This window comes from Cebidichthys violaceus, unplaced genomic scaffold, assembly GCF_023349555.1.
Source record: "Cebidichthys violaceus isolate CVI_PGR_0920_01 unplaced genomic scaffold, fCebVio1.0.p SCAF_177, whole genome shotgun sequence".
In the NCBI taxonomy this organism is placed as follows: Eukaryota; Metazoa; Chordata; class Actinopteri; order Perciformes; family Stichaeidae; genus Cebidichthys; species Cebidichthys violaceus.
In genome coordinates this window covers 30449-58162 of record NW_027176348.1, presented here as the reverse complement: position 1 = coordinate 58162, position 27714 = coordinate 30449, and the positions used below count along the sequence as shown (strand labels likewise).

The 27714-nt window shown below is 46.1% G+C and overlaps 1 protein-coding gene and 1 long non-coding RNA gene across 3 annotated transcripts in view; both read left to right on the top strand.

Annotated features, from left to right (window-relative positions):
* Nucleotides 1-21753, top strand: part of kif26ab (kinesin family member 26Ab) — a 65488-nt gene extending 43735 nt beyond the window's left edge. Inside the window, exons 1-13 of one of the 2 annotated variants that reach the window (XM_068712836.1) lie at nucleotides 1970-2848; nucleotides 5376-5559; nucleotides 8543-8755; nucleotides 9799-9892; nucleotides 10504-10766; nucleotides 11662-11845; nucleotides 12630-12789; nucleotides 13147-13309; nucleotides 14170-17416; nucleotides 18171-18364; nucleotides 19290-19313; nucleotides 19420-19570; nucleotides 19671-21753. In XM_068712836.1, the coding sequence (XP_068568937.1) occupies nucleotides 2832-2848; nucleotides 5376-5559; nucleotides 8543-8755; nucleotides 9799-9892; nucleotides 10504-10766; nucleotides 11662-11845; nucleotides 12630-12789; nucleotides 13147-13309; nucleotides 14170-17416; nucleotides 18171-18364; nucleotides 19290-19313; nucleotides 19420-19570; nucleotides 19671-19852 (5076 nt within the window). In that variant the 5' untranslated portion in view covers nucleotides 1970-2831 and the 3' untranslated portion in view covers nucleotides 19853-21753. Of the gene's footprint in view, nucleotides 1-1969; nucleotides 2849-5375; nucleotides 5560-8542; nucleotides 8756-9798; nucleotides 9893-10503; nucleotides 10767-11661; nucleotides 11846-12629; nucleotides 12790-13146; nucleotides 13310-14169; nucleotides 17417-18170; nucleotides 18365-19289; nucleotides 19314-19419; nucleotides 19571-19670 lie in introns of those variants that run through there. The other variant, XM_068712835.1, reaches the window with a different exon arrangement.
* A 722-nt stretch (nucleotides 21754-22475) lies between these two features.
* The window catches only part of LOC137874227 (uncharacterized), a 31267-nt gene continuing 26028 nt past the window's right edge, over nucleotides 22476-27714 (top strand). The window contains exons 1-2 of the long non-coding RNA XR_011103277.1: nucleotides 22476-22593; nucleotides 22674-22831. This is a non-coding gene — a long non-coding RNA (uncharacterized lncRNA). The remainder of the gene's footprint in view (nucleotides 22594-22673; nucleotides 22832-27714) is intronic.

Sequence of the window (27714 nt, the reverse complement as noted above, 5' to 3'; positions counted from 1 at the left end):
GGGAAGAGGAATTTCTCTTGTTAATTTGACGGAGCTTGAAAAGAGGGCTGGAGTGATTATTGACAGCTGGCCAACGTGAAGCTTCTGAAGCGGCGGGCAAACTCTGCCTGTTCTCCGGTCATTGACCTCCTCTCCTCCTCACTCACTGCCACTCCCTTTATAGGTAAGGATGGAATCTAAATGTCCTTTTCTTGAACAAAGGAACCAGGAGACCTTTTATTCCAAACGACCCTTGATTTTACATCTGTCTTGCTTTGGCCCATCTATATCTATATATATATATATATATATATATATATATATATATATATATATATATATATTACAATCATTATCTGTCCCTGAGGTCTGTTCAGAAGGAGACAGTGATGGAGCTGAAAGGCTATTAGGACAACTCCTACTGTGGCTGCTCCATATCATTACGTCCCTTTTGATATATAACACTTGAAATCACAATAAGGGCCGCAATGAGCGTGAGAATAATGACTGGTTGCGCTGTCAGGGTGACCAATGTCCACATTAGCATTGTCCCGCGCTCATCGACTGTCGCTGGTCACGGCTCAAAGGGATTCGGTGTAAAAAGTAGCGCGTGGCAAAAGCTTCAGGAGACGGTTCTTGCTCTTTAAAATACGCCCACCTCAGGCGAATTAATTTGGACACACTGCAGAAAATGTGAGGTAAGCGTGCTGTGGCAAGGAGGGACATAAAGGTTATGCGATATATCAAACGGCTTCATTACTACAGTGTACTGCGCTCTCTAAATAGGTAGGCAGCGGTGGGTTTTTATTTTTCTGCTTTTTTCTTTTGCCCCCCGAAAGTTAAAACCGGCAGAGTTCAGACGAGGGGCACCGTGTCAGAGGGAGAGAGGGAGAGAGAGAGAGCGCTTGCTGTGGGTTTGTGTTGAATTTACTTTCATCTGGCAAGTCTCACACCCACTCTGTCTGCCGATATGTTGTAGTAGGCACTCTGCAGCCAAAGCAGCAGCCTTTCAAACAAGGCTGGCTGGTCGGGGGCTGAGAGGGCTTACTGGTAAATTGGCAGCCGAGGGAATACAGGGTACTCTCACCCCGGCGCTCGCCCACTCGCATGCTTTCATTCCCCTTTTTACCCTTGACCATTGACTGACTGCACTCTCTCTCTCTCTCTCTCTAGCCAGCATAAATCTGTCTTTCTAAGATGTCATCTGTTCATTGTTTGTCCTCCCCCCCCCCCCCCCTCTCCCTTGCTCTCACTCTTTTTTTTCTTTTTTTTTAATCTCTCTCAGCTTTCCAATTGAATCAGAGCATCGCTCATTCAGGCAATCCATCTTTCTGCTCTTAAGTATAGCCTTCCTTATCAGTGTGCCACTCCTTATGATTAATAACACTCTCATTCATCTGGCTAATTCCATCCCTCAACAAAGGCAAAAAAAAAAATATATATACAAATGTGCAAGTGTACACTCGCTAGCCGCACAAACACACGCACACACTCGTGCTCATGCATGCATGCACTGTAGGCATACTAACCAAATCTGTTTGAAGTGTGGGACCCTAAAAGAAGAGAAGGCTCCTGTATGCATTAAGTATTCATGTGACGTGTGGTGGGGGGCATACGTGTGTGTGTTGGGGCTTGTGTGAGACACAGTGTGTGTGTGTGTGTGTGTGTGTGTGTGTGTGTGTGTGTGTGTGTGTGTGTGTGTGTGTGTGTGTGTGTGTGTGTGTGTGTGTGTGTATGTGTGCGGGTAGAGAGAGAGAAAGAGAATACTCACAAATTGCGCCGCGAGCAGCCAGCAATCGAGCGCTGACACCTCGTCTGGCAATCGGAGGGAAAAGGGGCTGGGCTGACGAAAGAAAGAGAGAGAGAGAGAGAGAGAGAGAGAGAGAGAGAGAGAGAGAGAGAGAGAGAGAGAGAGGAGGGCGGCAGGGAGAGAGGAGGGAGTGTGTGTGTGTGTGTGTGTGTGTGTGTGTGTGAGAGAGAGAGAGAGAGAAGCAGGGAGAGAGAGAGCGAGAGACACGGCAGGACAGCTGCCAGCATTTCTCCGATAGCAGGAGAAGGACCGAGAGGCGGAACAGGAGTAGGAATTCTCCTCATTCTCAGCCACCCAAGGAAAGCTTCCAGCTCAGCCAAGCGTGCTGATTCTCTGCCCCTCCTCTTGCCTGGAAGCAGCAGAGACTCTGGGAAGGACCTGGGCATCAGGACCTGCAGCCACTCACAGCAGACGCAGCACAGTGGATTTACTAAATGAGAGACAACCATGCAGCCTGTGGGATGAATGCCGAATTGGATGTGAAAGAGGGAGTGGAAAGTTGGAGAGCAAGCTTTTGCTGGGTTTATGCACCTCTGAACTGACGCTTAACTTTTCCTGGTGGAAGAGGCATGGAAAGAGTTCGAGGTTCTTTCGCGGCGTATGAACAGAGGCGGTGCTCCTCCTCATCCTGACCTTCTCCTTACCTCCTCCTACAAAGCTCTCTGGACTACCTGCACTGCTCACTGTGAACCTCCTGCAGAGTCCGCATCCTGTCTGCCCACCTCCGCTCTCCCCCCACCTGGCGCTTGTTCCACATTTAGTTACTATGACGCCCACGCCTCCTCCTCCTCCTGGTTCTCCCTCCGCCCCCCCGGCTTCTTACAAACCGCTGTGAAATCAAGTGGAACCTCGATGATTGCGATCGGAGCAAAGAGGACCCCTGTGCCCCAACTAGCGAGCAGCCCCGCCTCGCTCTCTTCTCGGGCCACTGTGCCGGCGTGTCAAATGTGCAAGTAATGGAGAACGGCGACAACACAGATATGGACCGCAAAGTTGAACTCTATCAGTTGTCTGTTTTTTGACTAGAGGCATAAACCAGATAATGGATTGGAAAGAGCTGTAAGTACACCATTGCAGCATTTTCTTTTACCGGTGCATGTTCAAACAAACCTGCGGTAGACTCAGCAGAGTGTATGCAGTGTTTGTATATTGTGTACTAACTGATGTCAGAGGCACAGTTTCTCCTGTAGACTAACTTGTGTAGGGAAACAGCTTCATTAGCATGGAGATTGGGAGTGAACAGGTGGACAAGCTGTTGTGGGGCGAAGAAATGGGAGCCTGTCCTCACCGCCTATTTTCCATTGACTGATCATGTAGTTGGGCAAGGAAGAGCAGAAGGAGGGAGAGAAGGAGGGAGAGGGTGAGACAGAGAGAGAGAGAGAAAGTGACAAGCAATTAATTTCCCTTTGTACTTTTGGTTGTGGTGGGGAAAAAAAAAAAATCCAGCAATATTTTTTTTCTTCTTCTCACCTTCCATTGAAGAACACGTGCGCTGGTCGTCATTGTGCAGCACGAATTAAACCTCAAGGTTATACCAGCTCAGCTTTGGGTTGTGAGCGCTCCTCACTGGTCAAGGCAATTATACATCAGTAGAGGATCGTAGCCTCTCTTTTCCCCCCCTTCATGGCGACTCGTGACGCTTGATTTATCTCTTCGCTGAAAGAGGGAAGAGACAGAATGAGGTGAGAGACAGAGACGGACAGACGGGGTACATTTCTCTTGAGTGAATGTGTTTTGGATACCACACACACACACACACACACACACACACACACACACACACACACACACACACACAGTCTCACTCAGCCACGTGTACCCTGGTGTAGTTTCCCCTTTCTCTCCATCTCACATTCATCTATTCCATCTCTCTCTCTCATTTTTTTTTTTTCAGTCACACGATCCGTCTCGCATGCTATCACACATAGGCAGCTCCCTGGGGAGAGCCTTCTCCTGTAGCCCTCTTGGATGCAATAATTATTCCATCAGCCGGCAGTGTGTTCCCTGATTGTGCTCTTGGGCTGTCGCTGCAGGGGGCGTACAGTGGAGAGGGGAGGGTCGAGGAGACGAGGAGGGGGGGGGGGGGGTACGGTTGTCATTCCGAGACGCAGGGAGAGGTACGGGAAGGGAGTTTGTGTTTTTTTGGAGAGCAGCCCACCCAGTCCTGTCCGGAGGAGCCCAGAGCAGGACTAATGAGCTCAGGCTGGCCCATTAGGAGGCTGCTGCTCACCAGGACACACACACGGTTCTGCCCTTTTCTGCTCTTTCACATGCTCTGCTTCTTCTTGCTTCTCCTGAAATCCCTTGCTCTGCAGATTTGTCATCTTTTAATCTCACACTCCAAATTGTTTTTCATTCCCTGTGCCAGTCATAGCATCACGTTGACAACGGCATCTTTGTCTTCCCCCGCGTTGCTCTGAAATCCGACTGCCCGAGTGAAAAACCATTTGAGTGCATTTGAATTTCCTTGGAGTATTACTTTCCTCCCTGACCTTGAATTTCCAGCAGAGGAATGGTGTTAGCTGATCCAGGGCGATGCCATGCCTGGAACCACTTTAAGTCTGGCCCGATTTCCTGCAGGCGGTGCAGAGATATTGATGCTGTCCTTTGAGGTACAGGAGCTTAGTCAGAAAGGAGACGTGCCGGACTCAGTTGGCCCTGTGACCAGTACACGTCTCGTTAGCACTGGCTCTTGGAGACAAGAGGACAGGATGACAGTGGATTTTAATTAGAGGGCTGTCAAAAAGCTGGATTCAGTTACAGAAGAGGGTTTTGTTAGATGCCAGCACAGCAGAACTGCTCAGGCAGTTTGCCTACTAAAGGAAAGTCGACAGTTGGGTTTACCAACCTGCCTCTGGACTGCAGGTGTCGGACAGTTTATTGTCTAATTTAAATGATCAAAACTCCCAACCGTACGGGCTCCAGCATTGACTTCAATGATGGGTGAACGCTCTCTCGTAATTGCTCAGCTTTAGTAACCGAGATAGACGTGACTGTATCCCAGAGGGCAGTGTGTCAGTAGTCTTCGCCTGTCATGTCTATAACAATTGTTTTGTGTTTGATCAAGATGAAGGCATGGGTGTACCGTGCCTTCCTGCTATGACAGCTTATGTTTGATCCCTTACAGGCAAAGAGAGTTACCTGGTAATCATTTATCTTAATGGATTTGCAGTTTCTGTTGCAGAAACCGTGGTATGAGAGCACTCAGAGTGCTCTAGTTGAAGTGGAAGGCTGAAGCATTATTTTTCTTGGTAGGGGAGTTTGAGGTGGGAGTCGGAAGAAAAAGCAGTTTGGAAAAAGGGAATGGTCGGGAGTGGTGGCGCTGCGTAGCTCTCCTGCTGACTTTGTTTACTTCAGGGAAACTAAAAGGATCTTGTTGACCTTTATGTTACAGTTTCAGCGGGGGATTTCTAAAGGCTTTGCGGCACCCTTACAAAAGCCCTTGGCTGGGTACCACCACTGGAACCAAATATTACATGAGAAATAATGATTAGCTTATGAACGAACTGTATGGAATAGTGTTTTTTTTTTTTTTTTTAAAGTTTAGCTTCAACCTCAAGATGTTTGTTTTTTTTTTTTTCCCCAGGGCCGCTCAGAAGCTGAATCTGTCCTCTAAGCGGAAGAAGCACCAGCCCTCACTGCTCCACCCACAGGAGCCCTCCATTTACCCCACCAACTTCAGTGGCATCTTGCAGGTCTCGCCGCCCCCTGCCCCGCCATGCCTGCTCCGAGCCGTGTCCAAAGTGAAAGAGAACCCAGGGATGGGAAAGGTGAGAACAGATCCGTATCAGTGTACTCACAGCTGAATGCCACACACACACACACACACACACACACACACACAAACATACAGACACACACACACAGACCCCCCATTGGAAGGGGGGAATGCAGGGTGGCGACACACTGGGCCACAGGCAGCGTGCCGTCTGGTCCAGTCCATGCAGATGTAGTCAGATAAGCCTGCTGGAATGTCATGAATTCATGCAGTTTGTGAGACCAGCGGTCCTCCGTTTCTGAATACAGAAAGACAGCAAAACTATAATCCACAAATCTGCGGTCACGTTGAACAGCAGGCTTTCTAATTCCATGTTAGGTACAGTGTGCGCTGATGAAAGTCAGGCTGGCAGCAATAGGACAGTCATTAAACAAAGCTGTATAAACACATCGCTCTTCCTTTGTGGTTTATCGGGTATTGTTTGTCTGAGCCGACGTCCTGTATTTCTAAAGCAGAAGAAGTCCCCTAACAAGATTAGATCCCACCTGGATAGGAAGCGCTCGCTTCTGCTGCCAGGTATCCAGACGGTGGAGATTTTGCCACATATTGTAAATCTCCCATTGACACAAGGACTTCATAAAGAAATCTGTTATTAACAAGCCTCCTCAAGCCCAGACCTGAGGTACACTATACATCTGTGCAGCTGAAGGGGCTGCTTTTAAAGGGGAAATCAAGATTTATGACGTTGTTCAAAAGCCTGTCAGGCCAGACTTTCAGCTTTTCTTATTGTAAAGCAAACACATCAAAGCGCTTTGATTATTTGTCTCTGTCTCTCCTTTTGCTTGTTGAATCACCGTTTCAATAACATGTTTTTTTTATAACTATGCCTGCCTCTGTTTCATATTCAACCTAAGATTTAGGTGAATGTCTTCTTTCCACCAACCGTATGTGGGTCACTTCCACTTTTCCACTTTTGACCTAGACACAGTTCTTTCAGGCATAGACAGTTGAGTGGGTGGAGGAATGCCAAGCCACGCTAATGGATTTTGTGGGGGATCAAGGGACAGGGAAACAGGGCCATTAGCACGGAGTCCGAGGTGTGAAAATACTGTAGCCAATCCTCTGTGGCCTCCAGTATCTGATCCCTGCCAACATAAATAAAACTGAGACATTAGCTCGTCCTGGTAGCCCCTGTCTTGTAGACAGAGACTCAGCAGTCATGTGTGGAAGCCCAGTTTAAATGTCATAGCAAATGTAATTTACTCAACATATGCACACGTCAGTCACGATAACAGCCCCCTGCGGAGTACAAAGGCAGTTTGCACTTGGCCTGCAGAATGCAAGATGAATTCACTCATTGAGAGAAAGGGATTTCCAGTGACATTGTTTCAGAATGCTGGAGCCCGAGTCTGTAGCAATATTTATATTCTAGTCGTGGGAAGAATGGGCCTTTTGTGTAGGCGTGAAGAAGATGGAGAGTCCCAGGCTGAGTGAAACAGTCCTCTGTCAAAAAGGGAAGGGAGAGTCAGCTATATTCTAAGGTTTTTATTTCAATGCCTGAGAGGCATCATGGGTACTTTTTCAAGAAGCTTTGAAATGGCTCAGGATTGAGTTCCCTATCACATATACAGCACGTGTAGGATATAGAAACTGTACAGTTGCTATTATGCCAGGCGTAACACTAAACACTCAGGGGGCTGACGGGGACTCCAAAGACTGCTATTCATATCCCACGAGCCGTTTATGTCTCCCGTCTGTCACAGATATATATTTCTGCCGTGACTGTGGAGATATAGTCGAGGGGTATTTCTGACCATCAGATTGTAGAATTGCAAAAGGAGGGGATTGTAAAAGGAGGTGTCAAACGGTCCGACTTGCACAAGCGCAAGCATGACCACACCCGCGCAGACCACACACACGGTACACAGCGTGGCAGGAAATGGTGAAATTGAAATGCTATTGTTAGTAAGAGGTGCTACTATGCACAACCGGCAGAATGACCTCACTTCTGTAACCATGGCAATGACGTTAGACACGAGCGGGCTTGTCAGAGCAGTGCCGAATTAACACTTTCAGATATAAGCCGGCATCCTTTTTCGGCGTAACATGCGGGCGCGATGAGCTGCGCTGTGACCTGTGGAATGCGTTGAGGCTCAGAATGCAGCAGGGTATAGGTTTTGAGCCTCTTAATGTGGATCTGCCATTTTCCAGGCAACAGAGGGGAGGGAGAGGAGGAGGAGGAGGAGGAGGAGGAGGAGGAAGAGTGAGTAGGTGGAATAAGAGGGGGGGGGGGGGGGGGCCCATATGCTCCCGCACTCCCATGCTGGTGAGCAGCTCCTTGTCCAGAAAAACAATCCCGCTAGAGGGATAATCCCCCAGCGTGGCGCTTCACACGCATTCATTTCCACCACTTTCTGCTGTGACTTTCAATGCGCTCCTTGCTGCCTTTTCACTGACACCATTAGGCGATGTGTTGACCCATCAGGTTCACCAGTCGATGTGAGACCCGAGTGTTTCCATGGCAACTGTCGATGTCCATCAACTCTGACATAGTGGATGCGGATGTCAGTGCGCGCGATGCTGAGCCAGGCTCTGCGCGGTTACCTATAGCCATGCCTGCTTCTGGACTGGGCAAGAGGGGCCAGTGTCTCCAAGCCTCAGGCACGATGCGTAGGGGAAGTCCAGTGCATGCAGCACTAAGCCCCTGGGTGGTTTCCCTGGGTCCCTAGTGTTTAAAATTTGCTCAGGGGCCTCACGGCACCATGATCTGGCCCTGCCTAAAACCTACATTCAGAATTCCTACCATACATGTCTCCTCTTTCCTCTGATAGTGCTCTGTTAGTAAAATATTTTAAGCTTAGCCTGTAATTTTTCCCTTCTCAGTGCTGAACCCTGGAAAATGCATTTTTACTTCTCTCTGCTGAGCCCGTCTGCACATTTTTCATGTTTTCTGCTTTCTCACTTTCTAATCTCACACTGTCTAATTCCTTTTTCTTTCTTTTTTTTTTGCTCCTCCGTCTCACTCTGTGGTTTAGGTGAAAGTGATGATGCGTATCTGTCCATCTCTGGAGACTGCAGACTCCTCAGAGTCACAGTCCTTCTTGAAAGTGGACAGCAGGAAGAAGCAGCTGACCCTCTACGACCCAGCGTCCAGCCCACACTCCAGTTCAGGGCACAGGAGATCCGCCACTGTGGCCGTCCCAAAGATATTCGCCTTCGATGCTGTTTTTACCCAGGATGCCTCACAAGTAAGGGCCGGCAGGGGGTGTGTACTACGATGTGTTGTGTGGGAATTGAGCCTCTCAAGGACAAATGGATGTCTTCATGCTGGCAGGGTGTGGCCAAGGGCTTAGAGGAAAAATGCCTGTCTTGGGTCAGAGGGCATTCTTACCAGTGTGGGCCTAACAGCTGGGCCTTTTAAGCCCTCTGGGGAATGATTTGAATCCACCACCGTTATATCTAACCTCTCCTTTCATAGAACAGCTATATGTAACCTCAGCCCACAGCAGGCATACCCACTGAGATCAAAGACAAAGGTCAGATACATGTTTACTATATACTGACTTGGGAGCAGACCAGTTTTGCTCTCTTTACGCAGCTTAGTCTTACACCATAGTCTTTTAATGGAATGATTGGATCTTTATTTCTACCTCCAAGGTCCAGTATTTTATGCATTTCCCCCGTGGTGCGGTAAACTCAAATTAGCTAAGAGCGCAGATGAGAGAGTATTGTGTCTCTGTAGCGGTGAGAGCCTTAGATCTTCTATCAAACCACCTAATAGGAGCGAGTATTTTCCTAAGTAAGTTGCTGTTGCAGAGCTGAGGCCAAGCTGCTAGATTGTGCCGCTGGGACAGCACTGCTGGTGGCTAACAGTAACAGCAAGCTGTTCTGCTGTTAGAGGCCTTGTTTGCAGTGTGATGTATGGGAAGGGGCTTCTGCTGCAGGAGCCTTGCCCCAGAGGACCCATGCTGAAACAGATTGCAAAAATGAGCCACGCGTTGCAGCACACACAAACAAGCAGTAACACACACACACACACACACACACACACACACACACACACACACACACACACACACACACACACACACACACACACACACATACACTTGAGTGATGAAAAATACTGAAACCATTAATGTGATTTTGGTATAATTAATGCCAAATAATTGTTTAGTTTATAGGATATTATTTTGGATTCATTGTTCTGTGCCTGTGTGAGAGTATTTCTTAGATGTGGCTGAATTGACTGAGGGGGGGGGGCCTTGTCTCTCTGTGTGTTTTTCCACAGGCTGAGGTGTGCTCAGGGACGGTAGCCGAGGTCATCCAGTCTGTGGTGAACGGTGCAGACGGCTGCATCTTCTGCTTCGGCCAAGTCAAGCTCGGTAAGCTCCTCCACTGGCGAGAGATTAGACAAGAGCCTTTGTTAGGTGAAGAAAAAAAATTCTTCATCGCTCTTTGTTAGCAGCACTTGATGTCCACAATTGGCTTAGTGGTGCACTGGGGTGAGTCAAGGAATTGGAGAGTGGAGGAAAGGATGGGTAGTGAGTCTGTGGAGGGGGGGGGGGGAGTGCTGCATCCAGGCTTCAGGGCTCAGTCTGTAATTAAAATCTTAGTAATTGGCCCGGGCTCTTAGGCTGAAGGGCTTGCTCTCCGCGTGCTTGTTGTTTCCACCAGGTATAACTCTCCACAGAATTACTGCTTCTGGAATGGGTCCTTGGATTAGAGTTTTTTATTTTTATTTTGCATGTACTGGATATTACCTCCTGGACATAATAAGCCTCACATCGTTTTTTTTCATCCACAGTTGTTAAACACAGTAACCCTCAGAAAATATCCAATGTCGGTGTCTATTTGTTAGACAACTTTCTGCCCACTCCAGACAGCTTGATGAAAGAAGTCATTTTCGTTTGAGCAAATAGTAAGTGTAGCTGGCTTTCAGACACAAGGCAATATTTTTCACCCCCCCCCCCCTCCCTCTTTCACATGTCCCCAGGCAAGACATACACCATGATTGGCAAAGACAGCACCACTCAGAGCCTAGGCATTGTGCCTTGTGCCATTTCCTGGCTGTTCAAGCTCATCAATGAGCGCAAAGAGAAGACGGGCACGCGCTTCTCTGTCCGGGTGTCTGCGGTGGAAATCTTTGGGAAAGATGAGGAGCTGAAGGACTTGCTGTCTGAGGTGTCCACCGGAAGCCTGCAGGAGGGGCAGTCCCCAGGCATCCATCTGAGAGAGGACCCCATCTGTGGCACTCAGGTGAGAAGCATTCAGCCTCTCCACTCTGTCTTTGTGCAATGATCCTTTCATTCTCTCTGTGGGTTATACAGTCTTAGTCTGTCTGAGTATTGATCTTTTCCTGTCTAGGATCTACCTCTTCCTCTCCCAAAATTGTTAAACTTTTTCTTCTGTATGTGTGTGTATGCGTGTGTTTATATCTCTCAGGACTTCCCAGTCCGCCTTCACAAATCCCTGCTTTTGTCTCCACCAAACCCATCTGTGGTATTGATGGCTTTCTTCTTACCTTTGTATTGACTCTCCTGTCAGCATCCATCAGCATCTATTACCCGAGTGTTAGCGCTAGCCCTCTTCAGCACAATAGAAGTGCTATTGGGGGGGATGGTGGAAGACTGCAGGTTTGAAGGCACTCACAGGTGTTGCTGTCAGATGTTGTTTTTTGGGGAGCTGTGTGGACTCTGACTTCAAAGGCTGTGCAGTTCTGTGAAGCTCCGTCTTGCTCTTCTTCTCAACAGCCACGTGTGGGCTCCCTTCATGATGCCCCCTGCCTTCTCTCTCTCTCTCTCTTCTTTTCTCTTTCCCCTCCCTCTCTTACTGTATCTCACCGCAACCATCAACACATCCATGGTGAGGGAAGTGCCCCCTTTGAACTCCTGCTCCACCATTACCTCTCCTAATCCTCCTCCCTCTGTGTGCATTTCTGCTGTTTTTAATCGCCCCCGAGACTCAATCTAATGGGCAAGAAATGTGTTCCGGGGTCCAATTAACTGGCTCTCCCCTCTACTTGCTTCCCACTCTCCTCCAGTATCCTTTTCACATCTGTCTTCGTTCTCAAGCCCTATGTGGTCTCCTTTGCTCACCCTAACCCTGTCCTCTGTCCCCCCCCCCCCCCCCCCCCCCCCCCCCCCCCCCACAGCTCCAGAATCAGAGTGAGCTACGTGCCCCGACGGCTGAGAAAGCCGCCCTCTTCCTGGATGCTGCCATCGCCGCACGCAGCACCAGCAGACCCAACGTGGAGGAGGAGGAGCGCCGCAACTCCCACATGCTGTTCACTCTGCACATTTACCAGTACCGCATGGAGAAGAGCGGCAAGGGAGGAAGTCAGTACCTTTTAGATTACTTGACCTACAACTCTAGCAACAAGTTGCCACCTCGCATTTATGCAATACACTTATATTGTCATTGTTCAGTTTCCCAATACTTCGACTCAAATCTTCTAGCATGTGTGTTGAATATGAGTTCAAGAGCAGTATTATTTATTCGAACATATCCTCCTCTAATTACAGCTATTCTAAGGTGACCTCCTTTTCACACTGAATAATCATAAGGTGTTTTATTTGGCGAGCTAGATTGCAGAAAAGTATACGTGTGAATGGAACATCAGACAAGTCCCTTATTTGCTGTGTTTATGAATGAATTGGTTTTGGTCTCTGCAAGACAGAAATGTGTTTGCATGCATGTATTATGCTTTGATCAAGAGTGAATGAAGCTTTGAAGCCTTGCTGACAGGAGTTTAATGTGTTGCTGCTGCAGTAGCAATTACATCAGTCACCCACATAACAATGTGTAGCCCTGCGATTTTTTACAATGACAGCCAATTCCCTCTTGCTGTATTTTAAATCAGTAGAAGGAGAATATGTATTCGTGCCTCCTTGTTACCATTAGTTACACATCTTGGTGGACGTTTACCAGTCAGGCTGCAATTTGGATTACTTCAGTGTGGGAATCTTACTCATAAATAAATCATCCAGCTCTAACAAACAACCGTCTTGTCTGGGCTGAGCTGTGCCACTCCTGTCATCATGACACTGCATGAGGAACTGACTTCAGAGAGGGAGTGTCTGGGCTGCGCTCACCTGGTTCTTCTTCTGTCGTTTGGCACAGTGTCAGGCGGACGGAGCAGGCTGCACCTCATCGACCTGGGGAGCTGTGAAAAGGTTCTGAGCAAAAGCAGAGACGGAGGGGGAGGCTTGTGTCTGTCTCTAAATGCACTGGGAAATGTCATCATGGCTTTGGCAAATGGAGCAAAACATGTACCTTACAGGTAAGAAAACCACCATTAGTTTTACTGTCTTTTTTTTTTTACTGTGTTTTAGCTTCTGTGAAGTTGTGTCTATAAGTAGTCTTTCAGGCAGGTTGCTGCATGTGTCGTCAGGCTTACAGGTTTGCCGTGTGACATTTATTTAGTTTAGTTAGCCTCGTATAATAGCTTTCGCTAGTGTTGCACAAGATTGTATTATAGTTACACAGGTATGAAAAGATTAATGACTCGTCAAAGAAGTAATTGTCAGCTCAGAGAATTCAAAATGGCTCTTCCTGGAATCACGTCAGCTACCTTTTATTGTCCCTTTTTAAATATTACCTTTCCGTTTGCTAACAACAATGTAAATGCACCATGTAGGGACAGCAAACTGACAATGTTGTTGAGGGAGTCCCTTGGCAACATCAACTGTAGAACCACCATGATCGCCCACATCTCCGATTCCCCCGCCAACTACGCTGACTCACTCACCACGATCCAACTGGCATCCCGCATCCACCGCATGAGGAAGAAGAAGTCTAAGGTACGCTGACAAACTACCTATGGTTTGTTTATGGTTTATGAATATGGTTAAACATATGCAGTAATAAACTGTTAAATAAGTAGTAAATTAAAATCCAGTGCTACATTCTTACAGGTAGGCATTTAGCAACTTAAATGAATACTCCTGCATCAACTGTGCTCCATTTAATGTTGTTCATTGTTTATAAATGCAGAGTAATTGTTAATTTTAACTTTATATTTCAGTGTTGCTATTGCAGCAATTACATTCCTAATGTGCATGTGCAACTTTGATTGCATTCATCATATTTCATGCCACGACACACGTACCTAAATCTTTCTTCCTCCTGTAATTTTGGAGCTATTAAGCAAATGAATGTGTGAATGCTTCTGCAAATGAAAGATTATTAGTGCAGTAACTCAGTGCTAGTTTTTCTCGGCTCCTCAACGCATAATCATGTAATCAATACCACTGCTCAAGGAAGTGTGTAATGCATTCCTTCGGATTAGAGAAATATATGCTGCAGATAATTAGGTGGAATGACAGCATGTATTTATTTAGTATTGGTCACAGGCATGATTATAATGCAGTCCACATACAGCAATTTGTATTATTGACATTAATTTCTCTGTGACTATTGATGTGCACTTTTAACCTTTAGATAAATATCGACTGGTAATGTCGAAGGAATTAATATTTGCCCTACGATTGATTTCACTATGAAATTGTTAAGAAATGAATCTACTAGGAATTATAAGGATTGAAATGGTTTTGAAAAAAAAAAAGATTGTTACATTAATATTGTAAGATAGAATCACATTACTGTCATCACCCTAATGAGATCATTTGTAAATCTTTTCTGCTTGAACTCTGCTTTTCAGTATGCTTCCAGTTCATCTGGAGGGGAAAGTTCCTGTGAGGAAGGGAGGATCCGCCGGCCGCCCCACCTCAGGCCGTTCCACCCTCGGACGGTAGCCCTGGACCCAGATCTGCCCTCCATGCTCAGTGACCCAGACTACTCGTCCAGTAGTGAACAGTCTTGTGACACTGTCATTTATGTGGGCCCTGGGGGAACTGCAATCTCGGACAGGGAGCTTAGTGACAATGAAGGCCCACCTGCCTTTGTTCCAATCATCCCCTCCCTGAACAGAAAGAAATCTGCAAAAGAGGGCCCTATGGACAGAGACCAGTTCTTTAAATGCAACACATTTGCTGAGCTGCAGGAGAGGCTGGAGTGTATAGATGGCAGTGAAGAACCCACTGCCTTTGTTGGAGAGGGCAAGCGAGGCCAGGCTAGCCCCAAGACCGACATATCTAAGGATAGCCAAGGCTCCCTTTCACCAAAGACTGTAGCAAATATTTCCTCCACCCAAGAGGGCATCTCACCCAAGCAATCCCCTAAATCTGTTGCCACACAACCGACTTGCAGTCCCACCACTAAATCTAAACTGGACAATGCCAATACGCAATGTATACCATCAGACAGAACCAGCGCTGATGGTGAGAAAGCCTTGGTGTCAGAAAGCAGAGTTAGCCCCAACAAACTAGCAACTGCCCCAGCGCCTAATTCTGAGCCTGTGGTGAGGGAGAAGGTGTACTTCAACAAGAAAGCTTTGCCCAAGCCAGCCCCACCTCCTTCACAGCAGAGAGACTCCAGCAAGGAAAATACTGGCAATGAAGAAAGATCCAGCACCAGAATGCCTCCTGTAGGAATGAGCCACCAGGCTGTGAAAAGGAGAGATCCTTACACTTCCCCTCTGCTCAGGGCTCCGGTGGAGGTGTGCCAGGTGCGATCTACCTTGAGGGAAAGATGTCTGGATCGGGACATCCTTAGAGCCACTGTGACCTTGCAGCAGCCTGTGGAGCTGAATGGAGAGGATGAGCTGGTGTTCACCGTGGTGGAGGAGCTGTCTATTGGCGGTTTTGTAGATAATGGTCGGCCATCCAGCATAATCAGCTTTAACAGTGACTGCTCCCTTCAGGCCCTGGCCTCTGGTTCCCGACCTGTCAGCATCATCAGCAGCATCAATGATGAATTTGACGCCTACACGTCGGCTGTGGGAGGGTCAGAGGTGAACATCGCAGTGGTCACACCACTCCAGGAAGGAGCAACAGAGTCTATAGATAGCAGGGGTTCATCTATCAGCTCTTGGCTGAGTGAGGTTAGTGTCTGCACCTTGGAGAGTGAAGGGGCTCATTCCACAGACGTCTTCCTTCCACAGGCCAAACACATGGGACCAGAGGCTGCCTTTTATTTTGACTCCCTGGATATGTTCCACTGTGTGTCTTCTCCAAGAGATGCCAAGAACTCCTTAAATGACAGTGGATTTAGTTTTTCCGAATTGGACAGTGATAGTGCCGCGTCAAGCAAACTATCCTTGACAAAGTGCCCCGCATCTCCAGAATCAGCCAAAGGCTCCCTCAGATTGACATCCAAAATAACTAAAGCTCACTCACTTAGCTCCTCTCAACTTCCACAGGGCCCCTCCATAGTCCACTCCAGTCTTCCCAGGAAGATAAAACCTACCTCATCCATCTCTCATAGTAGTAGCAGTAGCAGCAGCAGCAGTAGAGAGCCACCAAGGCAAGAGGCTAAGAAGGAGGATCCTTGGCAGCGTGTTGACAACCGCACAGAGCCTCAGTTTTCCGACTCAAGCAGCACCAGCAAATTTCTCCGAAATCCCCCCAGTGGCATCCCTTACAGCAAAACATCCAACAACAGCAACAGTGTACCTCGCCCGCCCAAGGTGCAGGGGTCTACCTCATCCCAGAGGGTGGTCGATGGCTGTGAGAAGCCAGCCAGTAGGAATCCACCCAGCAAAATGCCTCAGCTGAGACGAGGTGCCACCACCCTGGGAACAGTGCCCGTCATCCATTCCTCCGCTGACTGCAAGGGAACCCAAGATATTACTGCATCTACCACAAGCCTTAAATACTCCTCCCTGGGGAAAAACAACAAGGCTAACTCACAGAAAACGAGCAATCTCCCTAAACCAGGTTGCACTTCACCTCCCCCTCCTCCAGTGCGAAAGTCCAGTCTTGACCACAAGACTAAGATCCTGCTGCCCCAAAGTGCCTTAAAGTCAGCATATGGGGATGCAGGAAGGGCCTTTGGGGCAAGGGCAGCTGTATCAGAGGATGAGCTTGAGGTACGCCACAGAGCGGACTCTACCAGTTTCAAAACCTCTAGCCTCAACACAGCCAAAGTTACCTCCAGCCTGAAGGCCAGAGGGCCGAGAGGAGAGGCTGGCCATCATTATGGAAGTCAAATGTCCCTGGAAAGGTGTGAAAGCCTGTCCTTATTGGGTTCCAGACCTGTGCTTAGTAGGGAGAATAGTGGGGCAAGTCTGGGAAGCAGCAGTAGCAAATCCAGCAGGACCATTCCGAGATTTGGTATTCCTAATTCATCCAGCTCTCCTATAGCTACCTGCCCATCATCCCCAAGTGGAGGCAGTATTGGCAAACCTGGTCAAGCAAAAGCCTCTGTAAATCCCAGAGCATTAGGAGCAGTCAACGGTAGTAAGGCACGCTCACTCTCAGTCAACAACTCCAAGGGGCTAAGCTCCTCCACCAAATCTTTGGCCACCCCCGTGACCAGAAATACCAATGCCAACCTCCCGCCGTCAGGACGGACATCAGCTCCTCGAACCACCGCTACTGTCAGCAGTAAGCCCGGGAGAGGAACCATCATGGGCACGAAGCAGGCCATGAGGGCTGCCAACAGCCGTGTGAGCGAACTGGCGACAGGCAACCTATCAGGCAAACACATGAGAGGTTCAGGCGATTCAGACAGCGGGAATGACAGCGGTGTGAATGTGAGTGATGACAAATCCCCCATAGCCATGCTGCCCTCTCCGTACAGCAAAATTACAGCGCCCAGGCGGCCTCAACGCTACAGCAGCGGCCACGGCAGTGACAACAGCAGTGTGTTGAGCGGCGAGCTGCCCCCAGCGATGGGCCGCACAGCTCTGTTCTACCACAGTGGTGGCAGCAGCGGATATGAAAGCATGATCCGTGACAGCGAAGCCACAGGCAGCGCTTCCTCTGCCCACGACTCCATGAGCGAGAGCGGCATGTCGTCTTCGGGCAGAACAAGGAGCTCCAAGTATCCCAAGAAGAGAGTAAATGGTGAGAAACTAATTTGGGTTTTAGGCTTTTACACTTATCAATGCAGGTAATATTCACACATATTATACTGATAATAGCAGTGTACTGTACGTGAGATCTATCAAACGGTGCTTGCCCGTGAAGTTCCACATATTGAAATGGCATCCAGAAATGAATGCCCTCTCAAAGGAAATTAGCCTTAGGAAATTAGGCTCTAACTTTATGAATCCATTCTCATTACATCCATGGATTGGTGTTTCATTGGATTTTCTCTCCTCCTGAATCAGCAGAATACATTATTCATAGATATATGGGGAAATGATAATGAATGTTTCAAACAAGACGACTTCGAACTGTGTGATGATCAAATAAGATCAATTGAACACGAACAGCAGTGACCTGGTTCAGTTTTTTGTAGCCCTGTGTGTGTGTGTGTGTGTGTGTTTGTGTGTGTGTATATATATATATATATATATATATATATATATATATATATATATATATATATATATATATATATATATAAAACCATTTGAATTCATGCGCGTTAAACCAACCTTTTGAATTATTGGGCTGTGTATGTACAGAATAGCTAACCCTGAAACCCTCATAAATATGCAATCACCACAACTCTGCCAGCCTCCGTAATGCCTCTCATCCCTTTTATATCTCAGAGTGAGACTCATACATATTTACTCATAAATCCCAGCAAATACAACTATTGTGTGTCACCAACGCAAAAGGTGCCTCTCTGACCACATACATGTCTTCGTAGGCTTCCAGCGAAGACGGCTCATCCCGGCACCCCTGCCGGACTCGTCTTCCCTGGGGAAGAAGGCGGGCACAGCAGGCCAGTGGGTGGACTTGCCACCTATGTCGGGGCCTCTAAAGGAGCCTTTTGAGATCAAGGTGTATGAGATCGATGACGTGGAGCGGCTCCAGAGGCGGCGTCTGGAGGAAAGCACAGAGGTGAGCGGAGGGTCACTCCTGACTTGTTTTACATGGTGGTACAGCTTGCTGAACTCGTTTTAAGATGATGTTTGGTCTGGGTCAAGGTCTCGTTAAATCTCTTCTTGCTAAGCCTCGGCCATATTTTGCATGTGAGACATTGATGCCATGCACGCTGAAGATGTGTCGCATTGACTTGCATTGTGGGAATGTCTTAGCTCACTTCTTCCCAGTTTCCTTTTAAAGAACAAGACAGTAATGCTATGTCTCAGACGTCTGACCTTCAGTCAGCTCAGTGGCAAATCCCGGAGTTTAAAATGTCTGCGTTCAGATTCCCAGAGCTTGGTATTTTGGCAGCGTTCCTAAGGAATGTCAAGAGTTCAGGAGGCAATTACTGACGAGGGTTAATTGGTTTAGAAATGAGTGATGACTCGGCTTACTGCTGACGATGGTGATGTGTGGGGGGGGGGGGAGTAAAATGAAAAGGATGATGTGAGAAGACCGTTCAAAGAATGTGTGATGAATGCAGGGGCGCCCAACACCGGCCCAAATCAGCTCAGCGCTAGCACTCATCACTGGACGCCTGAACGCTTTTTATAGCTGACTCCTCTTCTGTGGATCATTAACCGCTCCCACAAGTTTGCCGCAGCCAGACAGGGATTTGTTGAGAGACGATATTAAATCAGCTACGTGGTGGTTTGATTTACTTTCAATTAGGAAGAAATGATCTTAGATTTTTCTCTGCCAGCCATCACTGCCTGAATGACGAAATTGCTTTTTAATATTTCAAAATTAGCATCGGAGTCTTGTGCATGTGCATCAGTAGCTCTACTACAGTGTGTGTATATATTAAGATACTGTTTTCATATGCTATTCATTCTGTTCATATTCTGTCTTGGTTGATATGCTGACTTGTTTTATCTGTTTACCCCAATCTTGTCTTCAGCAACCATTCCAGGATGTTGACAAGGTGAGTTAATATTAGCCGGTGCTTTTTTTCTCTTTATACTTTCAGCAACTTAGGTCAAGTGAACTTTTGAAGTGACTGTAATTAAACGCCTCTCCCTTCCTCTCAGGGCCTGCTGTATTTTAACAGTAAGCTGAAGATGCTGGAGAGAAGGCAACAGCAAGTGAGGGAACTGAGGGCAAAGTATGAGGTGTTAATGGAGGAGCTTGAAGACACCAAGGCCCGACTGATGATGGACCCCAGCAAGTGGATGGGAGAGTGTAAGTGACTGCTAAATGTTCTTTTCCTGTAAGTTCATATCTAAAATATTTGGTGACAAACCATTTAACCAAACATTACATTTCCCCTTTTTTTTAACAGTTGAAGTGGACCAGAATTTGGATAAAGAGTCTCCAGAGTACCTGGAGGCCTTGGCACAGGCCACAGAAGAACTGGAGTTCTGTGTCAATCTATGCAAGTCCCGTGTCATGATGGTGACCTGCTTTGACATCAGCATGCCAAAATCTGGTCCTCAGGAGGGACTGCGTGAAGTCGAAGTCTGAGGACAAAAGAAAGTCGAGTTGGAGAAATGAGGAAGTGGGGAAAACAAAAGGATGATTAAATGTAGCAGTCAGTCTTTAGATATCACTGGAATGAGGAACAACAAGTGACAGAGATGAGATGAGAGTGGATCTTCGCATGAAAACAGAGGAAATATTAACCACCCAGCTACAGTGCCTCGTTGTTCGGGACATGTTTTAATGGCAGAGAAATGAAACGTGAGCACCAATGCAGTGGCCGTCGCTCACTCAAGAGTCAATGAACAACACCTGGAAGTGCCTTTTGTATTGTTTTGTTTTGAGTCATTATTTTTCATACGGTGCGGGTATCTTACGCATACCTTTGCAAACCCTGAACATATTGCTTTTAAGAAAAATATTTTATATTGCATTGTATAGTGTATTTATATGATTATGTGGTGTGTACAAATATCCTTTCAAGGGAAAAAAATAAAGAAGAAAAAAGAAAAAAAGCAATAAGCTAATGTTATTGCGCTCCCAGACTTTGCCTTTTCTCTTTTTTCAAACCTCAGTCAGCATTTTATCCATGTTCATTCAGCCTCTTGCGCCTTATTTTAACTCTCTGGTTCTGTAGTTTTTCTAGATTTTCAAACTGGACTATATTATCTCATCAAGGATTGCATTTGCTGTTGTCACTCAATGCCTGCCGGCTGGCCTGTGAAAGCCAGCAGGGTTGAGTGAATGTTTTTCTCTCCAGTTGCCTTGATGGAAATGGGTCTCAGTGGATGCACTAAGGTAGAGCAGCAGTTATGTTGGGGGGGGGGGGAAAGGGAGGCTCATTCAAGCTGTCCTTGCCCGTGTTTATCTCACTGAAAATGAGAGATTACGCCAAAACATATCAATCAGAGGGCCACCGTGATGGATAGTGGGTGATTATTCTTGATTCAGCCACTCACTCTGGTGCCTCAATACAGTATGTGGTCAAGCGACCCTGAGAGACTTAACCTCCCCTGTTACACTAGCCTGTGAGGATCGCATGGTGACTGGATCCACTGATAGCAGTGCTCATCAGTGAGCCAAATTTCTCTCCGAATGGGCTCGGACCGGGTGCTATCTACACACTGTAAGACAAAGAGGAACAGATGAAATAGCACAAGTCTACTGGCCTCTTATACAACACTTTTTCAAGTGCTGCCAAGCCTCGGCTCTATGCATTCCAATACATTTACTGCAACTACTGTAAGAACCTCAGTGCTGACTTGAGGGCAGCAACACAGTTTGGCCTCTTTTGTCCCCTGTTTTTTCTTCTTTTTATAGGCAAATCAACAAAGGTGATCTCATAGACTCAAGAATTGTTAGTTTCCTGTTAAATGATGCAGTGAATAATAGCAAATGATCGTGACATGGTTTAGGAGAAATCAATCACGATATCAGCTCTTTGTAGCTGCCAGAATGTGCTCGTTATGAATCAAACGGCTGACACAGAGAGAACAAAGATGATCGTGAAAATGATTGTTGAGTAAAACAAACTGGCTTTGTTGTATTTTAGTATGTTTGATTTCTATATCTGTTACAAATATGACTTTGTTTTCTTTCTTTTACAAAGATGTACTCTCTCAGGGCCTCTCTGAAGATGCTGCATGAGGTTTTTTAATCATTTTTTAAGAATAATTTCTACTCCATTTTTACCATTCTAATTTTTTACAATAACTTCAATTTTCACTTATGTGGGGTAAGGCTCATGAATTAAATAACTATTACCAAACCGAGACCTTTTTTCCAAGAAATTATATGTGGGGTCATATTTCATATCAAAACCCATATTTTCGGATATCTTTGTTTTTGTATAGGATTTTCAAACCCTGTGTATAAATGTATGATACGGCAGCTTGTGTTTTACTTTTACAGTACCTGTGAATAAAATGTTTCTTCTTACTGATGAATCAGAGTTGAATGTTTTTTCCTGGTTCACATATTCTATATTCATGGGCTTGTTTGTCTCCGCACCATTGCAAAGAAAAAAAAAAAAGGGTCCAAACAATCTGTCTGTCTGCAATCGTCTCAGGAAATCAAAACGTTTATATTTTTGGCAGCTCTAAATCTCATATATATACATAACATAAGAAATAAAATCCAGTATTTGACACACAGACGTTGGTGTAGCTTGCTTACTTTTGCACACCTTCTTTATGCAATTTATAAACTCATAAGATTTCCATTAGTTTAACACAAAAAAAACACAATAGGCTACAGACCTTGCTCATTTTGTTGCTAGGGCAACAGCTTTGGTCCGAGTTAAACTTTATTGTCAGCTACGACATTAACAATCATTTCAACAGGAAAGACAAAGTGGCCCATTATGAATGCTTATGTTGTAAAGTTTGAAACGGTCTGTATAATAGTATATGCATTAGACAAACGAGTAACAATAAGGCTACATCTGTCACTAAGTTGACATGTATTGACCTACACATGAATGCATAACAGGAAATCCGGAGAAATTTACCGCCTTACGTTGCCGCCGCTACCTGTCTCGTGCACACTGGGCATGCGCGAGCCGATTCGACGAAGAAGCGTTTAAAATAAAAATATGTTTGTATGTATTTGGGAACTACTGAGCGTACGACTTGATAAGCGAGACTTGTACTACACTGCGCGAGTTGTGTTGACATTTTGTATACAGAATAGTGTTGCTGTTGTTAACCTATAGCCTCCATTTACGTTAACTCAAAGCGAAGCCGACCACCAGCCGTTTGAACGTCTAAATACCGACACCATTAGAGGTAAGAGTCTTTATTTTTTTTAAAAATGTGGTTGAACTAATAAGCTAACTAGCTTATATTTGTATTCACTGTATTGTTAGGCCTACATGACTTTGGAGACCTCGTGCCATTCCTCGCGAGCATAGCTCTGTCCAACTTTACCCCTGAGCAGAGGGCTAACCAGCTATAATTGAAAACACCTGTGCGCTTACTGCACACTGGCGCCATGTAATTCAGCTACACCTCTCCAGGAAAAGAGGTAAGTGACACCCAGGCAAGCAGGTTGACTATTTTATTTAATTAGCGTCACACCAAACACCATTAGTGGTTCATTCCACAATGAAATCATTTTATATCTTTGCTTTAAGGTGCATTTTGTAGTAGTTTTAAACATGAAATCAAAGAGATGCACGTGGTCAACTACTGTAGGTCGCAGTGACTGCTGGACACCAGTAGCCAGCTGCACGTTGACATTAAATATTTGTGTTTAAAACCTGTATACATCTCAAGAACTCTGTGGACGACGTCTTGCTTACATACAGTTGTCTCTGCTTGCTTGAATCAGCAGCAGTAAATTGGCAAAATTGTTCAAGCGTTTGAGTTTGATGTATAGGAACCGACATGAAAAGAGAAGCTGCAGGTCCGGAGTGATTAATTACTCCCGATATCAGGAGGGCCTTCTGCTCAGTGTGATACATGGAGTCCTGTTGAGCATTATACTGTAGGTGTGTGTGTGTGTGTGTGTGTGTGTGTGTGTTCAGCTAGAACTTGGACCCTGCTGTGCAATAACATCTTGCCTCCTCCCGGTTAATTCTGTTTTGATCAAAAGCATAAGAGGTTAATTTGGCGGACTTGCAGGACCAGCTGGTCACTGTGTTTCAAATCAAATTCTTTGGGTGATTTTCTTTCTTTCTTTCTTTCTTTCTTTCTTTTTTTTTTTTTGCTTTCCGTCGCGGTGGAGTTTTCAGGCTCTTTTTGACTCTTGTGATAACAGTTCCAGGCAGTTCACTGTACAGAGGAATCTCGTTACACCCGATTCTGACAAATGCGATGTAGGAAATTCTATCTTTTTTTTTTATTCAGTTAGTTACTTCATCCTATAGTGATCTGGCAGGTGGCCCAAAAGCCTTGTTTTGACAAACCGCTCGAGATCCTGTCGGCTCAGACTGCACCTCGTTGCTCTTAAGGAAGTCTGTCTGAGTGGTAACAGTTGGCGAGGGGCTGCTGCAGACGTCTGATGGCTGCTGAGCACAGTCAGTCCCGTGTGTCCCAGCCTACTTTGCCTCAGGGCTCTCATCATTAGGAGGGAGTTGGATGTTGTATGAGAATCGAAATGAGTTCACTGAGAAGTCAGGAGTCACCCCTCACCCCAACCCAGCAATGGCCCCTCTGTTGGAACTCGACTCACTCCTCTCTGTGAGAGTTTTTCATCCAAAAGCAATCCCAATTCCCAATCCAATTGCGTTTTTTTTTTTTGTTTCCAGTATTGTCTGCTGACATAACGTGCTGCAGGAATGAGACCAAAACCAGGACATTAGTTGGGCGGTTTTGTACTCCTGGTTCCCTCGGCTCAAAGTCAAGGGGGCCCAAAGTCCACAATCGTGGACTCGGGGACTTTGAGGCAAACTCCGTGAGGGTTTTAGGGCTGTCCCATTGTTAACACTGTCGAGTGTTTTGAGGGCGCTCTCGCAGACATTTTGAGCCCTTTTTTATGAACCCTTTCTGTAAGTCCACATTTCTGCAGACTTCGCCCCAAAGGGAATTACCCACAATCCATTGCGTTGTGATGTTAAACACGGGGTTGCCAGAGTTGTAGAAAAAAAGTAAGCAAAGAGGACGGCACATGGGTGTTCAGCCCGGCAAATTACATTCACTCAGAAACATTAAGGATTAACGATGGAGCATAAAAATAGACGATTAACAATTGTTAACGGAGGTTGCATTAAGTCCCATTATGATGCATTCAGGCTTCATTAAGTAAAAATAAGTATTTGGCGAAAGTAAATTATGAAGTTATTATCTTGATCAAATGTAGTCTTATGAAATTGTTTAAATCCTACAAATGCTCCTCCACATGTCTCAAAGGAAATTGCGTTCAGACTATGTAATACCGTGATCATTTTAGATGATCTCATGTCTTCAGACTGACTGTTATTAGCTTCAGACGCATTGAAGGAACACTTTCATATCAAAGGGAAGCTTTGCCTGTGTTAGGCCGCCTGCATCTGCCCCGGGCATTGTAAGTGGTAGTAGTTGCTCACTTTTTTTGGGATTTACGGCTCTGCAGTCCCACAGATTGGTCGGTCTAAACCAAAGCTTTGCACTTTGAAGAAGTCCCATAAACCTGACCAAATGCTGCCACTTATTTTCAGTAATTAAAACAAGCTGCCGTGGAGAAAAGTCCTTAAATTATCGGAGGCTAGGCAAGATGCAAGCCACACACACACACACACACACGCACACGCACACGCACACGCGCGGTCTGTGCCTGCGTGGTCGTGCTTCAGGGGGGTCGTAACCATTGACATCTCCATCCTCGGAACAGATTGCATGTGTGAGGAGTTTTGCACCGAGACAGAAACATTTTAAGAGTTGTAGTCCTGAAGGCTTTCCTCCGTGTGCGTTGCAAATTCAGGATGGGTGGCCACACGAGTCCGACGCCGTGCCACTGAGCCGAGATAATGCTACAGGCAGTAAATCAACCCAAAGCAATCCATAATGTGAAAGTGGATTAATTAGCCGTTCAGAGGCAACTTGTAATGACCCACCACTGAAGATTTAACCTTTTTTTACTGCGTGTAATTTAGCAAGCTTCGGGGCAAGAGAGGCTAGAGAACTAGCAAGCATTTGCCACATTATACATTAAGTTGTAATGATGTAGGTGATATAGGGCTAATAATTTATACTGGTACACACTGTAATGTGAATCATCTCCCTTTTTCATTACCATCCCTGAACTCCCCGAGTAGGAGGACGAGCAGGATGTGGGGTCACGAGTTCAAACGGCGCGTTGTGTGTTGACAGCTCGCAGGCTGGCGAGGTAATGAGTGTCGAGCTGATGAAGCTGTGCACACAAACACAGCCTCGGATGCTGTCTGACGCTGGTGCCGCAGTCAGAAAGTGCCGGTGGACGCGTTACATTTTCATCCCCGTGTTATTTTCCGTGTCGCCGGGCGGGTCCTGACCACAATCGACGACGGTGTGCGATTCAGAATGCTGGTTATTCATTTGGTTTTGTTGTGTTTGGCCGGTACACGGTGCACTGACTGACCTTGTCAGAGAGTGATGAGCTGAACTTCTTTCCCCGCCACATGCGCTGACCTTGTTCTATCTGTGGTCTCGTAGTCCCTCGGTCCACATTACTTGCAGATAAGTGCTGATTTACATAAAGGCTTTGTTTAGAAACACTGTTTTAAAGTGCTTTCAGAATACTGATGTGAGGAGCTAATGTGCAATGAATATTCATGATTTAAAAAAAAAAAAAAAGGTTCTACACAGAAAACATAGACAGGGTGAAGTCCTTGGTTACATCAGTAGTTGCAGGTTGCACTACACAACAGTCAAGTTAATGACTTGGTGTTGTCCTATGCAAGTCTTTGTTGTTTTTTGAAGGTTTCCACCTTTTTTTTTTTTTTTTAAAGATCTGCAAACTGCACTCAGGAGATCAGTGGCCATAAAACCAAAAAAGAAGTATTCCCATAGAAGAAGCTAAAGCTAATTCATTGAGATATTCCATCAGGTTGTGCTCTCTTAACAGATGGGCAGGCGTGATGAAAGAGACCCTTTTTTAACGAGTCTGTCTGTAGACGTTTCTTCGTGACCGACAGACCCCCCTTTTTAGGTTTTAAGTTTCAGCGGCCACCAGGCAGGCTCTTCACTGGCTCCCAGCAGCAGCAGCCATCTGGTGGACAGCAGACCCAGGGCTACAGGGTGGCTCCTCCACTCCACTGAGCTGACTCGTAGCCCACGGACTCATGGAAAAAGACTTGCCCCTGACGGTTTTAATCTGTTACCTTTCTGCCCTGTGTGGAGATCAGGGGGTCAAACAAACTACGCACCAAGATGTGTAATGTAAAGTCAAAAACGTGACGACGTTGTAGCATTTCTTACTCGCTGCAATCAGAATATCTAAATGAAAACATCTTATCAGCATGTAGTTTCAGAAAGATTACCACCTGGGGATTGCATTTTGACAGGCGCTGTGATGGATACTTTCATCAGCAGATTGCGGGACACATTTTATTGTAACGCACTTTATTTCTGCTCGGATGACTTCACATTCAGTGAGCTACGATTGGCAAGTCATGTTTCTTACATCCGGTCCCTTTTTCAGATCGGTGCATGTTCAAATCCTAAGAGCGTTGGCACTTTCCATCTTTTCCCGGATTGAACTGTGACTCATGAAAAGCAAGGCTAATGTGATTTCAGCTTCCTGTCATGGCTACTTGATTCCCGTTCTCATTGGATGGGTGAATTATGCGCGTTTCTTTCTCTTTTTACTGGAATTAATCGTTTTGTGCATCTTGAGGGGCTTTGATTTCTCTCTCAGAAACCCTCATGCATGGAATCAAGCTTTCTAACTTTTGTGAACCAAAACCTTCAAGTGTGTGAAATCTATCTTAAGTAGTATCTTGACACAAATATGCTCTTTTGATTTGTTTGCTGACTTTGGAATTGGCAATACCAAATTGCGGCGTTGTGTGCAGAATACAAAAAAACGGCAGAAGTAACAAGTAACAAATCGGAACTAAGTGTTCTTGTATCTTTACGATGACTTGAAATAGCTGCGCACTTAATTTCACACCATGTGAATGTCTGTGCAGCTCCGTTTCCTCCTTCAGAAGGAGAAGTTCATGCAATGCAATGAGCAGCTTGCAGTGATGATGGTGTGTTTTTAGTTATGTCTCACTGTATTTCACCTTTATTGTGATCTCTTTTGCATCGCACTCACAGTTTGCATTATTTTAACACGTCTAAAAACTGTCGTGGTCCAACCTCTGGGTCGATCCACCAATCAGCCGGAGCCCGGTCCTGTCCATCAACGCTTCCGTCCGACCTCTCGCTCGCACCTTTTTGATTGCGTCTGTGCTGTTTTCATTGACACATGTAGATGATGATGATTGTAGCCGTGAGGGTGTTGCT